The 15,596-nt window shown below is 37.2% G+C and overlaps 1 protein-coding gene across 1 annotated transcript; it reads left to right on the forward strand.

The window, feature by feature from the left end:
- Positions 1–635: 635 nt before the first annotated feature.
- Positions 636–11,648, forward strand: LOC107764428 (protein IQ-DOMAIN 5). Its single transcript, XM_075221898.1, has 7 exons — positions 636–884; positions 2,089–2,204; positions 2,768–3,022; positions 5,648–5,875; positions 6,453–6,566; positions 10,083–10,608; positions 11,232–11,648. Exons 2-7 carry the CDS (start codon positions 2,121–2,123, stop codon positions 11,369–11,371), a joined length of 1,347 nt encoding a protein of 448 aa, XP_075077999.1. The 5' UTR covers positions 636–884; positions 2,089–2,120; the 3' UTR covers positions 11,372–11,648.
- Positions 11,649–15,596: the final 3,948 nt, after the last annotated feature.

Genomic DNA, 15,596 nt, shown 5'->3' on the forward strand with positions numbered 1-15,596 from the left:
ATTTGTTAATTGATATGTACGTGCATGCTGGGTGATTATTATAAATATTCTATGGACTGATGTTATGTTATCGCATGTTGTAGTTGATAACTTGATATTTGAAAAGATGGGTGAATGGTTCGCCTAACATGTTTCATGTCACTAGACGTCAATAGCAATCGTTTAGTTTTGGATTGTCACACAAAAATAACTTAAAGACAAGAGTTAGATCAAATAAAATAAAGAAATATAATAATAGAATTCTAAGATAATATAAAAGAAATATATAATATAATACAAAGAGTTTGATATGTTTGATTAAGAGAATAGTTGACATTTATTTATTCCCAAGTTTGTGTATTCATCAAATATGTGCAACTACCTAAAAAAGGTTCAAAATTTCCAATTTCTATTTTAACAAAAAAAAAATGTTACTTAAAACTTGATCAAGTAACCAAAGCCTGACCCGCAAACCCATTTTCAGTTGGAAAAAATCCGACTTGACACGACGGTGAAGGGGTAGGGGCCGAGGAAATCCCGTGATTGACTCTTGGTCGCATGCACCTCTGAAAACGACCTTACGTTACCACCCGCCCCACCACCTAAAACGACGCCGTTCTATTCTCCCCCATATTCCCCACTCCTCTGGCGTACGTTAGCTGGCACCACCCCTCACACTCACTCTTTGCTGCTACTGACGCATTTCATTACTCCTTTAGTAGTACTTCTTATCAGCTCATCCAAGTCCCCAAAAACACACCAAAAAAAAAAACCGAAAAATTCAAGATTTTTGGTTGTTGAAGCTCACTTGAGTATGATGCGAATTGGGTTGACTTCAATTTTGACTTTTAGTTGACTGATTGATAGATCCATCTATTTCAACCAACCCTTTTAAGGAAAAAAAGGTTCTTTCCCTTTCTTGTTGTTTCTAAGTTGATATCTTTGTTAATTTAATTAGAGTTTAGTAAATTCAATAATGTCTGTTAATTGGTGATTTTGAAGATCTGCATTTGTTGTTGTTAGTTGTTTTTTCTACTGGCTTTACCTTTAGCTTACAAATAGTCAATATTTTGGTGAAGGGATTTGTAAATTGAAGTGGGTTGCTGTTATTTTTGGTTTATGATGACCCTAAATTTGGGAAATGAAAGTTACATGTAATGTGTTGTGGAGTTCAGCTTAGAACTTGAGTTTGAAACTTTGGGTTTAGATAGTTAATATATAGATAATGGTCAATATTTTGGTAAAGAGAATTGTAAATTGAAGTGGGCTGTTCTTATTTTGGGTTTATGATGACCCTAAATTTGGGAAATGAAAGTTACATGTAATGTGTTGTCGAGTTCAGCTTAGATTGTTGTGAAGTTTGGAACTTTCGGTTTAGATAGTTAATTTATTGATAGCCCTTGTGTGAAATGTATGGCATTGTGGAAATCTGTTTGGAATATTCGTTAAGGGGTTGCCGAAGTTATGAGATTTTGTGTACATTATGCACATGTCATGTGCTGGAGAGTTGGTGTAATATACAAGGGAAACGAGTGACTTTGATTTGACTTGTGTTGTGCTGGAGAATGGCTATAGTATAACAGGAAATGAGTGGCTTTGATTTGATTGATTTTAGTAGTATTGACATAACGTGCGTGCTCCAGTACTAATTGGAAAGATGGTATTATGAAACCCTTGGTCACAGTATTAGTGAGTGATCACTTCAAAGCACGTGTACATTGTTTCTGATCATAATTTGCTTAATAGATAGAACCTTTTTGTTGCATCTGTTCTCTATATTTTTTTTTATAGCCTTCTTTGGAAGTTACTCTACTGATACTGTCGTTTTGGCTGTTGGCCTTGTGCATTGTGTTCATAATGTTACCTGTTTTCACGTCTTGGATAAGCTAGATTATAATTCATCCTAGATTTGTGGTTTCAGGCATTCCAGGTTTGCCTCTGAATCAAGAACTAAATAACTTCATCCCTCTATTTCAGTTGTCCATTGTGTTTTTTGTGTTACAGGGAACCTATCACAAAAGAAATTGATGTTTGTTGGTTATCATGTGCGCTTTTTCTGAAGGTTTATCGGTCACGAAATTACTAAATTCGTCAACTTTCCTGTTTCAGGTGCAAGTTGGTAGAGCAAAAGCTGGTATAGCATGGGTGTCTCAAGCAAATGGATCAGAGCACTGGTTGGTCTAAAGAAACCAGAAAAGTCTCATTCTTCAGAAAAAGATGAAAATGTGGGTGACATTTTCTCTCTATTTTATTTATTTCCTGCATGTCTTTGATAGCTGAACTGATAAATTGGCTTTCAATGGGTATCCTAATCAATGCTTCTACATCTTTAGCAAACTACTTTGTATAATCTTTGGTGTCATCTTTACATCCTAACGAGACAGGCTTATTCTCGAGTAATATCACTTTCTCAATAGAAGCTACCTTTCGTTCTTTCACCTCTGTCCGGAGCCTGAAATGCAGTGATGTTGAATCATGAATGCGTTCTCAGTTGGTTATCTCATATCTTTACCAATTAGCACATATCAGACAATTTATCAACAGGAAACTTCAATTTTTATAGATGCTTAATTTTTGATGGGATCTTTTTATTCTGAAAACATTTTAAGAACATAAAAACTTATCATTGGAAAAAAAATATAAGAAGATTTTTTAGGGTGTTGGTCTATGAGATCATATGTAACTTATTTCTGGATTGTCAATGCCTGTTTATTTCAAGGTACTGCAAAGGTACTTATGCATATTGGATGAGCATGTATACTTAATCTGAACTCGTTTGATATAACAGAAATCAGGAGGTACTGGAAAGTTTTGGCACCGGAGAAAGCACTCAGTTGAGATCAATTCTGACCTACTTCAAAAGGAGCTAACTCATAATGATGCTGTTGTAAGATCAGTTGAAGATATCAGCAGCACATCAGTTCAAGTTGCTGCCAGCTCGCCTTCAAGTTCACATCAATTGCACCATGCCCCACAAGTTCAGCAGAGTATGAGAGAAGAGTCAGCAGCTATACGCATTCAAACAGCTTTTAGAGGATTTCTGGTACTGAATTAGCTGTCAGCCTGTAATTTTAGTTAATTGAAATATATGACATGCCTGCTTAGTTGTGCTTTTGGTCCTCGTATCCTTCTTTTCCAAGAGTGAGTTTTGACTATGTCAATGGATCTAGCACTTACCACAGCTTAATTGAAAGAGATTTCTCAGTAATACGGAAAAGACAATTGCTAGTCGTAGAATATTATTCTCGTGGGACTTAAACCTAAGACTGAAACCAAGGGTTCGGAAAATTTCTTCTCTTTAGGCGAAGTAAACTAACCTAAGGTTAAGTAAGATAAATCCGAGTTTGATATGGATTTCCCCCATTTTTGTATCATAGACCAAGGATCTATTTTCATTCCTTGTCTACTCTTTTCTTTCCAGTATTTGGATTATGATTTTTTTTAGTATTCTATTTTACACATCACAACAATTAGGAATTGAGAATCTATATCTTTAGATCAAAGAAAGGTCTAGTTGTTGGAATAATGGTATCCATTGCTATTTGAGCACTCGTTGTTAGTAAAATTGGTGAATTAAGCGAAGGTACCAAAAGAGAGGGATTCGAACCTCGGTAAACAAAAGCCTACATAGCAGTTCCAATGCTAAGCCTTGAACCACTCGGCCATTTCTCCTACATAATGATAAAAGGAAGTCACTTAAAATACAGTAAATCCAAGTCTGAATTTCACCGTCATGGCTTCATACTCCCTCATTTCATTAGTCTGCTTGTATATAATGACAGGCTAGGAATAATTTCCTTTTTCAGCCTCCAAATTTAGTCTGTCTTCGTTATACGAGACAGCTAATACTGTTATTTGGATGAGACCTACTTGGCTTTCTAAGTAAAGGAGGAGAAGTGGATACCATCGGGGAACTTGAATGAACCAAATAAGAGAAAGACATTTGCATCTAAACTTATTCCTGATTCCTTCTTAGACTGATCAAAAGAAGAAAAAAAATTCCTGATACCTAGAAGATGTGCAATTCTGGAGTCAATACAAATGGGCCGCCTTGAGGTACTAATGGCGTTAAAAAGTTGGATATTAATATGTGCCAATCTACTGTCAGAACTTCCAGAAAAAAGAAGTAAAAAATTCCAAGAGTTGGAGTCTTTATCTAAATGCAAATTTTTGAAACATGGGTATAGGTGATGTAAATGCTTAAATGCAATAAAACATGTAACTTTCAGCTATTATTGATCATTTAGAAACAAATTTCTTCTAGCATTAACCAGTATATAGGATATGATGTAGGGCAACCTAAACAAATCCGAGATAGAAACTTCCAACAATCCGAGTAATTGACACCCTCAATGACCTATAGCACAATCTTTTGAGTATGGGCTTACTTACTTTTTACCTCTTTCTGCCAATGTGAAATGTAGTCATCTGTGGAAAGCTCCATGACTATTCCTCTTCTAACGAAATTTTTGTGGGACCAAAACTTATCAAAAAAGAAAATATTTCTGGGACCAAATTGCTAAATGCAAGTCCACCCCTTCCCCTATCAAACAATTGAAAAACAATGTCTTCCGGTAAGTAACTGGTCATTAAAAATTATTTTATCCACTTTATACTGATAACTAAGCATCAGTCATAATACACTTTCTGCCCTCAGAGAACCTAAAGAGAATCAAATTAGGAAGACTGATCCTAGAGAAGTAAGGAACTAGAGCAATATAACCTCCTGAAGAGGGAAAACGATTTCCAATTATTAAGCCTTATGGTCGATATTTTAAGATTTTATATAGATGCCCTAGGGAGGTGCAAAGTCAAGATACATTTTTGATAAAGGAAAATCAAGAAAGATCTACATAAATAAAGAATAGGATACAACCAGATCATCTAGGTTAAAAGAAATGATGAGCTAAGTGATGAGCTGGATGAGATCTTTGATCCCTTTCGAAGATCCCTCTAACACTAAGTTCCAGAAACTAAAGCAACAAGGTTTACTTTGTACTTGCAAACGAAGATAAGTCCACCTAAGAAGCAAAAATACTATTATCCTGATCCTTAGGCCTTCTTTGATATCAGACCAGTGACCACTAGGAGGGGAAAAAAGGATTGGTAATAAAAAGAAGTACCAATGGGGGAAAGAGCTTGAAAAATTACTTTTGTCACGAAAGTGAAATAATAGATCATGAATTTCACATTTTAAATAAACATTAAGTACATGTTTATTTTCTTTTTTCATATTTAAGAAACTTATGTTTGCCATTTTAGGTAGGGATACTTTGTGCTATGGTAAATTCCTAAGCAATTTTTATGTTAGGCATGTTCTGCAGAGACTGAATATTTGTACAAGGTTAAAAGAATGTATATCATACAGAACTTACTTGCGAAAATGGCGGCGAAAAATGGTGTTTTATATGGTTGCAACTTTTAGTCAGGGAAAACCTGCCTGACTCCAGTTTCCAAGTTGGTATCTGACTCATAGATTAAGCTTTTGGACATAAAAGAACTTTCTGACACCTGAATATAGGAATAATATGTTAACCACTGTGTTTTTAATTTCTTATGAATCTTTTCAGTTGGTGAGTTGAAACATACTAGGGGAATTGAAGAGATAATTGTTAACTAGGAAAAATTACAGCCATTAAATCTTATTTGATATCCTGGCACTGGTCAGGCGAGGCGAGCTCTTCGGGCTCTAAAAGGATTGGTGAGACTACAAGCCCTTGTCAGGGGTCATGCAGTTAGAAAGCAAGCTGCGATTACCCTCCGTTGCATGCAAGCTTTAGTGAGAGTTCAGGCACGTGTCCGAGCAAGGCGTGTTCGCATGGCACTGGAAAGTCAAACCGACCAGCAGAAACTTCAACAACAACTAGAAAATGAGGCTCGCGTACGAGAGATCGAAGTAAGCAACTTCTAAATTGTTATTACTTTAAATATTAGTTTGGTGTTTCTATAGTGCCCACTACTTGTGTTAATGGCATTTGTCACTAGATTATAATATTAATAAGTGGTTAATCTTATCTTTTTCTAATTGAAGAGTCTCTTAGTAATGGCATGCCATTTTTGCTTTATGGTTTCTGAATTATTTTCCATGGATTCTGCGCATGGTGGATGTTGTCCAACAATATATGATATACACTAAACTATGTGGAACTTTCCTGATAGGTTCTTCATGGATGTCCCAGGGGGACTATCGGCACCCCAATCATTTGAATGTTGTGGCCAAGAAATTAGGTTTATATCGTGGTTCATGGTTGTTCTTGCCATTTGTCTCATATGTTTGGTTTTTCCACTTCATGTGGTGATTCGAGTTGTAGTCATAGGAATCTTTATCTTGCTGACATGAGCTTTTTTGCCAAAACATGAAAAAAGAAGCTTCACGTGTAAAACTATGCATTACCTGGTGGAATCCGTGTAGGTTGACCCAAACTTTCACATTAACATGCTTCTCACCTTTTTGCTACTGACTTTTCTAACAGGAGGGCTGGTGTGACAGCATTGGGTCTGTTGAACAAATTCAGGAAAAGTTGCTAAAGAGACAAGAGGCAGCTGCTAAGCGTGAAAGAGCAATGGCCTATGCTTTGGCTCACCAGGTAAGCATCTGATTGTCCTTCTCTACGATGTTTGTTCATTGCTCTATCAGTTCAAAGAACTGATATCTTAAAGGCAAAACTTCAGAGTAGATTATAAGTGGGAACTTGTAAGAGAGGCAGCTGTCTATGTCAGCTTTGCTATTGATATTTTGAAATATGATCTGTGTAGTTTGATATGCGATATTGATACCTGGTTCATTAAAAAAATCTGTGATGCTATGTCTTGATTGAACATTAGAGGAGTGGGAGGTTGTTTCCTACTTGAAGGTGTCACCACCAGCCGAAAGACACAAGTTTCCTCTTCCAGTTTGCAACAAGCTATGAAAGCCCTCCATGAAGGAAGGAGATGGTTGGATGTTATCGGTAATCTAGAGAGGGGGGAACCATCTCTTTCTTATGACATTTTGACTCGTAAATTTTACCAAGGCCAGGGGACACTTAGGGTCGGGAATATGAAGAGTAAACTTATAGTTTTATGGCCTTATAGGTATATTTTAATGATAGGTTTTACTGGATGGCCCATTTCGGTCTAGTACCTAACGACAAACTCTTATGTTTCTTTTATTATGATATTTCTGAATAATTTCCTGTATCCACTATCCACAAGTTCCCTCATTTCCATAATTTCTTACATAATTGTTGGATCCAATTCTACAATGGAGCTTCCAATGAAATTGGTTCTAGAGTCAATCCGCTCAAACTCAGAGCTCCCTTTCCCTCTCTTTCCTTCCCGGGCCCCTTATCCTTTGTACTTCAGAAAAAAAGTCAAAGAAAAAGAGAAGTAAACATGATCAATTAAGCTGGTTGTTTAATATATACACACACACATTATTGTTTATTTACTGAATGGATAAACTTTGCATTTTGGCTACGTAGAGATTGCAACCAGAAATACCCTGGTGCCTTGGTTAAAAAGTAATATTATGCATGAGAATTAGCAGAAGGCTTTGCTCAAGTATAAGCTCTAATTTAAGGTAGAGTAGGTCCAAGGACAAATCAAGTTCGTTAAGGTTTGAAGATTGAGGAAGGTTTTTGTAGGGTAACTTAGATTTTAGGCTTTCATCTGTTCTAGTTCTTTGTCTTTTAACAGAGAATTAATGAATTGGATGCTAGTTTCTGTAAAGGCTGGAACAAGGGTGATCAAGGAAAATGTTTTTGTCATGAAACTAGGATATTTGCAGGTGGAAGGAAAGTTCAAAAAGTGAAAAAGATAGAATTTAAGAGAGGCAGGCACGTCACTGTTCAAGTCCTATGGAGCACTGCAGAAGGCTCATTTTATATCTAATGGCTAGGGGTTAGGAATCATCTGTTGGAATTAAGTTTAAAAAGTTGATTGAAATTCAGAAGGGCAAGTGCAGATATTTTCCTTGTGTGACGTTTTATTTTTCTGGAGTTTGCCGTCTTACTGTCTTAAAGTGCTGAAACCTTTTCTGGGGAAAACATTACATGGGGTTTAAAGAAGTTGAATAGTTTCTATAAGGCACCTATTGGTTGTTTTATGGGAAAGTTAGCTTTCCTACATTTTTCGCTTGTTTTATAGGTAGGAAAGATGTGATAAAAGCGGTTAAAAAGTTTACCTCAAGAAGCACTTCCCTTCAAAGCAAGTCTTTCAAAAGAGTGTGGAATTGTCATGGGGAAAATGGTTACTCATTTTAAACAATCCTTTTCCTTTCAACAAATACAGGTAAGAAAATTTATTTTCTTTATTCCAGCAGTTGTCACGGCCCACGGGGGGCAGGTTCCAGCTACGTTTTGAAGACATCCAAACAAAACCGGGGCCCTTTTGGAAAGTCTTAACCACTAAATGAAATTGCACTCCAGTGCCCAACAAGGGGACTAACCAGTACTGCTAGTAGCACCACCTGAATCCAGTGTTAGTTGAATAACCATTGTTATTGAATTCGATGATGTAGAGGAAGGCAATGAAATTGTTGATGCATCGAATACCATGCCATGTTGGCTCTTGGAAAAGGAGACTGATTGGCATGTAGGCAAGAAGCCAATTTTAATAGTGTCAACCCCCATCACTACTATCTCTTGCTCTGGCCTAGCAATGCCAGTCTCATCCCAGTTTCCCTTTTTTTCTAATGTGCCCGTATTCCCTCCTGTTACCAGCTATTTTTGTGGCCACCTTTTACCCTTTTTATAAATTTCACCATAAATTTTCTGTGGTTTTGCCTGGCAGATCTGGGCTGTCATGTTATGTTTAGTTGGAGTGCACTGGGTGATGCCTAGAGATGTGCAAAGGTTATTGTCAAGCTGGCAAGCACAAAAGATTGCAGGAAACAGAAAGAAATTTGGAGAACAGCTCCTTTATGCATCTCATGGGGTATATGGTGGGAAAGGAATATAGGTGTTTTGATGGAGGGAGGAAATAGATAGCAGTTGTAAAATATAATTGTTTAGAAAATCTGTTTCAATGGTGTAAGGAGAGGACAGTAGAACACTTTTCTGATGTTCGAAACTTTTTAGATTCATTGAGAAGATTGTACTTAATTGCTATATGGTGATTTCTGTACTGTTGTAAATTTGTTTTTTTGCAGTACCATCTTGGTACTTGCTTTAATAATATTTACTTGTCTTATAAAAAAAAAATCAACCATAAAGTTGTAGCACCTTCACATTGTATTGTGATTGGTACACATGTTCGCTTCAGTTTGAAGAAATCTGTTCAATTAAACACAGGATAAATATAAGAAAGTTGATCTTCTACACAGTTTTTCCCGGCAATTGTTCCTAGCGTAAAAAACTTTTTACGCTCAACCAAATGGAACCTGTAGTGTGGTCCAAGTAGTGATAGACATTGGAACTAGTTAAAACTCGTCAATGCTTTTGGAAAGGTCTTGAAATTTGCTTATAGATGGGAATATCCAACAATTAAAAATCATAACAAAATAAGGAATAACCATGTGTTTTTATGCATTTCTTCCTATTTAGGTGTTTAGTGGTAGCCTTTTGATTTTCTTCTATGAAATCCAGTGATAACTGCTTCTACATTCAAGAGCATGATCAAGAGGTGTTTGTAACTAATAGGTCGGATATGCATCACTAATAATGGTTTTAATACTAGCGTAACGGCTATGATTTTCCTCAATGCTGGTGCATCTTTGTCAGCCTGCTTTCTCGGCTAAAATGTATCTGAATCTAAATTAATGATAGCATTTGTATCAGCTGCACTAGTAGAGCAAATACTTGGCAACCAGCTTATATTGTAGCTCATAAAGCTTAACTGCTGGGTATTTTCTCCTCTTCATTTCACTTGCTATATGCTATTTGGGTCCATTCTCTTCTTCGTTTCCCTTGTTATATGCTATGCGTACTTTTATGGACACATAGTACCTCTAGTTAGAATTCAGGAACAACTCTAGAAGAACAAAAAATAGCTGCCAATACTAGAGACCTCCTAACTCCCGACGTCATTTTATGATAATGGTCATGATCTAGTTATGCAAGGTTCCAATGCTTTCATTTCAAGGCTCCTTTTCTTTTTCTTATTGAATCTATTTTATGCTGCAGTGGCAAGCAGGATCGAGGCAGCAGGCTACACCTTCTGGGTTTGAACCAGATAAAAGCAACTGGGGTTGGAACTGGTTAGAGAGATGGATGGCGGTACGCCCGTGGGAAAATCGCTTTCTAGACATTAATGTCAGAGATGGAGTCATGCCTACTGAAAATGGATCAGCTGATCCCAAGAATGGCGTAAAGAACCAGGTAAAATCTGCTGGGAAGAAACCAGCAACTGCAAATCTTGCAAATGAGAGAGCGGGTCCATCTCATTCAAGCAGTAACTCGAAATCAATTGAGAAAACAGCAGCATCTCTCTCTGATGGCTGCAGCAGCTCTTCCCCAAATGTGTCAGCAAGCACACAAGAAACGCCAGCAGCATTAGTTAACAAACCAAAGTCTAAACCAAATCCTGAAGATTTAGTTGAGGAAGCTAGTTCAAGGCCCGCCCTTGGTTCTAGATCACATAGCAATCCTAAGGAGAGATCCGCTCCTTCTGATAAACAAGGAAAGCAGAGATTGTCTCTGCCTAGTAGCGGTAAGTCCTCTTTCCTTCTCTTCTTTGCGATTTACTTTTAACTGATATTGCCTTGTGTTACACACTAGAAATGTGAAGCAATATAGATCCTCTTTGTTCCATCCACTTTCTTCTCTCCTGAGGCTTCATATAGGCTTCTTCTGGCTTTGTATAAAGGCAAAATATTGTTAATTCATTACTCGCTTCTCCATAAATATCCTCAGTCAATATCTGTGTGTTTTATTCCCTCTGCACGTATCTTATTCTCCTCATTTCAATTGTTTGAAGTTGCTCACTGTCAATAAGCAAAAGTAGCTTAGTAACTTGTTTCTAGTGCCTCCTCTTTCTCTTCTCGGATGCCCCCCCCCCCCCAAATATTTGTATAGTTCGTTGCAAATTCCTTGCACAGGTAACCAATTTTGGAGTGCTATGCTGAGGGAAACTTGTTTATTGTCTTCTATTAGGCCTTCTATAATCGAAGAGGACATTAAGATTGCGCTTGAGAAGATATTTATTCTACACATCTTTTCGGGCAAATATCTTAGTGCAGTGGCAATGGACATTTAGTAGCCACTCTAGTGTGGTCAAGTTTTCCCGCGATTAGTGCCTTATACACTCTAATTCCATGATATCTGTTTTGCCAGGTCTTGCACCTCAGACTACTAAACAACCCAGCAGAAGTTTTAAAAGGACATCTAGTGCACAGAAGCCTTTGAAGGAGAAATCCAAATTAAATGGAACTGATACTAAATCTACAGAATCTGTTTCACAGGGTGCTGATTAGTTTTAGATACTCGTTGAAGATCGTGATCTGGGATCCAAGTGTTGCCCTTGCATTGTAAATACAGGGCGCCTTCTTAAAGGAGATGGAATGTTCTTCTAGGGATGTGTCCTTGGCATAGTTAAAGAGACAGGCTTGCTATCTCCTGAATAATGTCTTGGTATTTATTTAATTCTTGTCATAATTATTGTTGTAATTTACGTAATAGTGGAATTTACTTGCGATTGCAGATTCGTTGAGGTTCTAGTAAAGAGGTCACTTGTATGTGTTGTTTTCTCTACCCTCTTCCTCCCACTGTAAAAAGGTTGAATTTGCTTTCTGTGACAACTTTTCTTGAGCTGAGCCGGGGGAATTTGGTGAGTTTGATTGCCAACCTCTTGTAAGTACAATTTCTTTGTCCAAGTGTGCAGGATATTCGTTCATTATTAAGATGGTAGAACAGATTGTGCCCCTTAATTGTAAATTATTCTACCTTGATTATGAGTCCATGTGTTCTAAGGCGCAATTGACCCGCAATTCGCCGAAGGTAGTCAAATCGTTGGATTTATCAACAAAATCCAATTAATTACTAAGAATTTAATGGGCCAGTCGGATAATTCAGCAACCAAAAATGTAGGCAAAAAGTTACTTTGATCAAAGACAATTTACAACCAAGATTCAACCAAGTAAAAGCATCAAGAAATGTAAAGAAATCAACAGAAGGAAATTTTTCAAGGGAGCGGAATTTTCAACCTCTTTTCTCAAAAAATTGTTTAAGGATGGTAAAGTGCTAGCACCAAATATGGGTCCCATGTCGGGTTGGACATGTAATTGGGCCTCAATCCGGCAAAACAGATAACTTGTTGCCATGTTGTAGGGTAGAAATGACACTGGGTAGCCACTCTAAAGGACTGCTATTTAGAAATTAGGCATCCTGAATTCTAGTTTTTCAGTTTGATTTTTTGGAACAAAATAGGTACTGGTTAATCTCTAAATAGCAGCCCTAAGAATGGTTGTTTGTGCACTTCGCCTCGTGTTAGGCCTATTAGAAATCATTATGGAAAGTCTAATGGGCTAGCGGGATCAGAGATGGACTTATGTCGTAAAGAGAGGGGACATCGGCACCTGAAAAGTTTGGCAAAATATCCAAGTATATATGTATATATCTTTATAAAATAACGATATATTAGCAGTGTCACTCTATATACAAAGCAAATTTTCATTGAAGGCAAAAGTACACCCGTGACATTAAAATCCTAGTTGCACATCGCACAATTTTGATAGATCGTGTCCTGTCTTCGATGCTTGGACCTACTTGATAGTGGATTTAGCCTCTCAACGACCGACTTCTCCTTGTAGAAATAGCACATCTTGTGTAGTAATGAAATTTATCCAATTAATGCACTACAATCAATCAATCCTTAATTCTATTGTTTTCAAATCTTTGAATCACTTTTGTTACAACTTCCTTGGCTTTTACAGTTTACACTAGCCTCTGTTAAGCGTAAATCTATTATTTCTGTACAAAAACTTTTTCCCTAACTCGTCTTGGCATGAACTTACACAGAAAACGCAAACTCTCATTCTTCACACTAATCGTCTCATCTTAAGTTGAAAATCGTGTGTATTGAAGGATTGCTCTGTTAATCCAGATATGGACTCAGCCACTTCAGTTAAAGGAAAGGGCCCAACCCACTAATAATAGAGGATATCCGACCCACTTGTATTTTAATTTTTCTTTGCACATTTTATTGGTGTAAATATATATATATATATACACACATATTATGTAAATAAACATATAGATAAATAAAATGGTGAAGTCTGATCTTGGTTATTGACCGACTCATTTCTCTCTTCTCTCTCATCACCCTATCTAGGGTTTTCTTCTTTTTTTTCCGCCATAACTTGTAAATCATCAACCTAACATGGTATCAGAGCAAGAATTATGATTCCTCTCGTCATGAGCTTCAGTCCAATGTTATCCTCGCCCAGAGTTTTGAACGGTTTCGTTTCCGTCTCTGGTTGATCGGAGACAACTGCTATTCGACGATTTTGCCATCAAAATTTGGAGATTTCTTCGTCTTTCCTCTTCAATCGTCTAGTCCTACTAGGAGGTTTGGTTTTCCGAGGTTTTCCTTAGCAATTTCTTCAAATTCGATTTTCTAGGGTTTCATATTCAGAGAAGATTTTTCTTCTTCAAGTTTGAGAAGAAGGCTGGTAATATCCTTCCTGTTCAACTCCAAAATCATATAAATCCGATGTTGCATGGAGTATACTTGTGTAGAAATTGTGTTAATTCAGTTGATAATTGTTTTATCTGAAGTTACTGAGCTTGAACTTCATTGTATTGGAAGTATTATGGAAAACGTAGGATCACCTAGTAGTACGACCTCTAAGGGATTTACTCCCTTCACGATAGATCCATCCCATCCTTTGTATGTGCATCCGTCTGACAGTCCTGGCAAGCTGGTGTCTATGTCTTTTAATGGTTGTGATTTTGTTATATGGAGAAGCAATATGCTTACCTCCTTGTCTGCAAAGAACAAGTTGGGGCTCTTAGATGGTAGGGTTCCTCAACCAATACCAGATTCTCCTTATTACTCATACTGAGAAAGGTATAATAACATGATGAAAGCATGGATAACTAATTCTGTGTCCAGAGAAATTACCATCAGTGTCATGTGTCTTAAGACTGCAAGGGAAGTCTGGAAAGATATTAATGAGAGATTTGGTCAGTCAAATGGGTCAAAGTACCTTCAAATCCAAAGGAAAATTACTACAACCACTCAGGGTTCATCAAACATTGCTACCTACTTCACTAAGCTTAGGAGCTTATGGGATGAATTAAACTCTTCTTATGTTGGTCCAGTATGCTCCTGTAGACCACTTTCAAAGTTTATAGAGGACCCGCAATTGTTCTAGTTCTTGAATGGGTTGAATGAATCCTACTTTACTGTTAAGAGTGCCATCATGATGATGACCCTCTTCCTCCTATAAGCAAGGCTTACTCCCCCATTCAATAGGATGGGAGTCAAAAAAAGTCCCTTTCCAATGTTTCTAATTTTTCTTGGGATTCTGCTTCTTTCTCTGTCACCCCTGCTTAGTACAATAATAATAGAAGCTTTACTCAGAAGGTCAATTTTGAATCCAAGAAGAATATGTGTACATTATCTTGTAAATACTGTAAGAAACCTGGACACACAGTGAAAAAATGCTACAGGCTTCATGGTTTTCCCCCTGACTTCAAATTTACCAAGAATAAGAAGTTTACTTCATGTGTCCAAGGTGATATTTCCTATCCTCAACCATCTCCTGGGTTCAGTCAGCTTCCTTGTAGTTCTGCTCCAGTTCATAGGTTTACAAATGAGCAATATCAACATCTTCTCACTTTATTTCAACAAGTTCAGGTCTCTCCTGGTTCTGCTCCACCTATTCACCCAGATGAGGATTCTATTTTTGCTCACTTTGCAGGTTTGTTCACTGCCTATGCTATAGAATCTGTAGACCTTCATGTGTGTACTTCTTCACAGTCAAATCCAAACCCTTAGATCTTGGATTCCGGGGCCACTAACCACATGACTCCACACAAATATTTGCTTCACAATGTTGTGCCTTTAACTAAACTATTTATTGTCACCTTACCTAATGGATACAAAGTTAAGGTTATATCAACTGGCTCCTTACATCTCAGACATGATATAACTTTACTTAATGTCCTACTAGTACCATCTTTCTATTTCAATTTAATTTCTATTCATCAACTTATTACTTAGCTGAATTGTATAGCAGTTCTTACCAAATTCCATTGTTCTCTACATGGCCCTTCTCTGAAGAGGCCACTGGTAATTGATAAGGCTGCTGGCAGGCTCTATTATCTTCATCCAGATGGAGATATGTTCCCCAGCACAAGTTCTACTCTATCATCTTTTGTTGATGCAACTTGTAGTGAGTTCGTTTTTTATGTAGGTTCAATTCCATGTAATAAGTCTGTTCTTGCACCTTTACATGTTAATGTTCCACCTAGTTGTAATCAAACTTCACTTGTTAATAAGATGGATCTCCTTTGGCATTAGAGATTAGGTCACATGCCTTTTCATAAGATGCAATCTATTTCCTTTCTGTCTAACAAGGTATCCACTAAACAACCTTTTATATGTTCAATTTGTTCAATGGCTAGACAACAAAGACTCCCTTTTCATGATAGTACTATTCATTCTTCCACACCTTTTCAACTAGTTCACATTGA

Source organism: Nicotiana tabacum, chromosome 9 (assembly GCF_000715075.1).
Source record: "Nicotiana tabacum cultivar K326 chromosome 9, ASM71507v2, whole genome shotgun sequence".
Classification (NCBI taxonomy): domain Eukaryota; kingdom Viridiplantae; phylum Streptophyta; class Magnoliopsida; order Solanales; family Solanaceae; genus Nicotiana; species Nicotiana tabacum.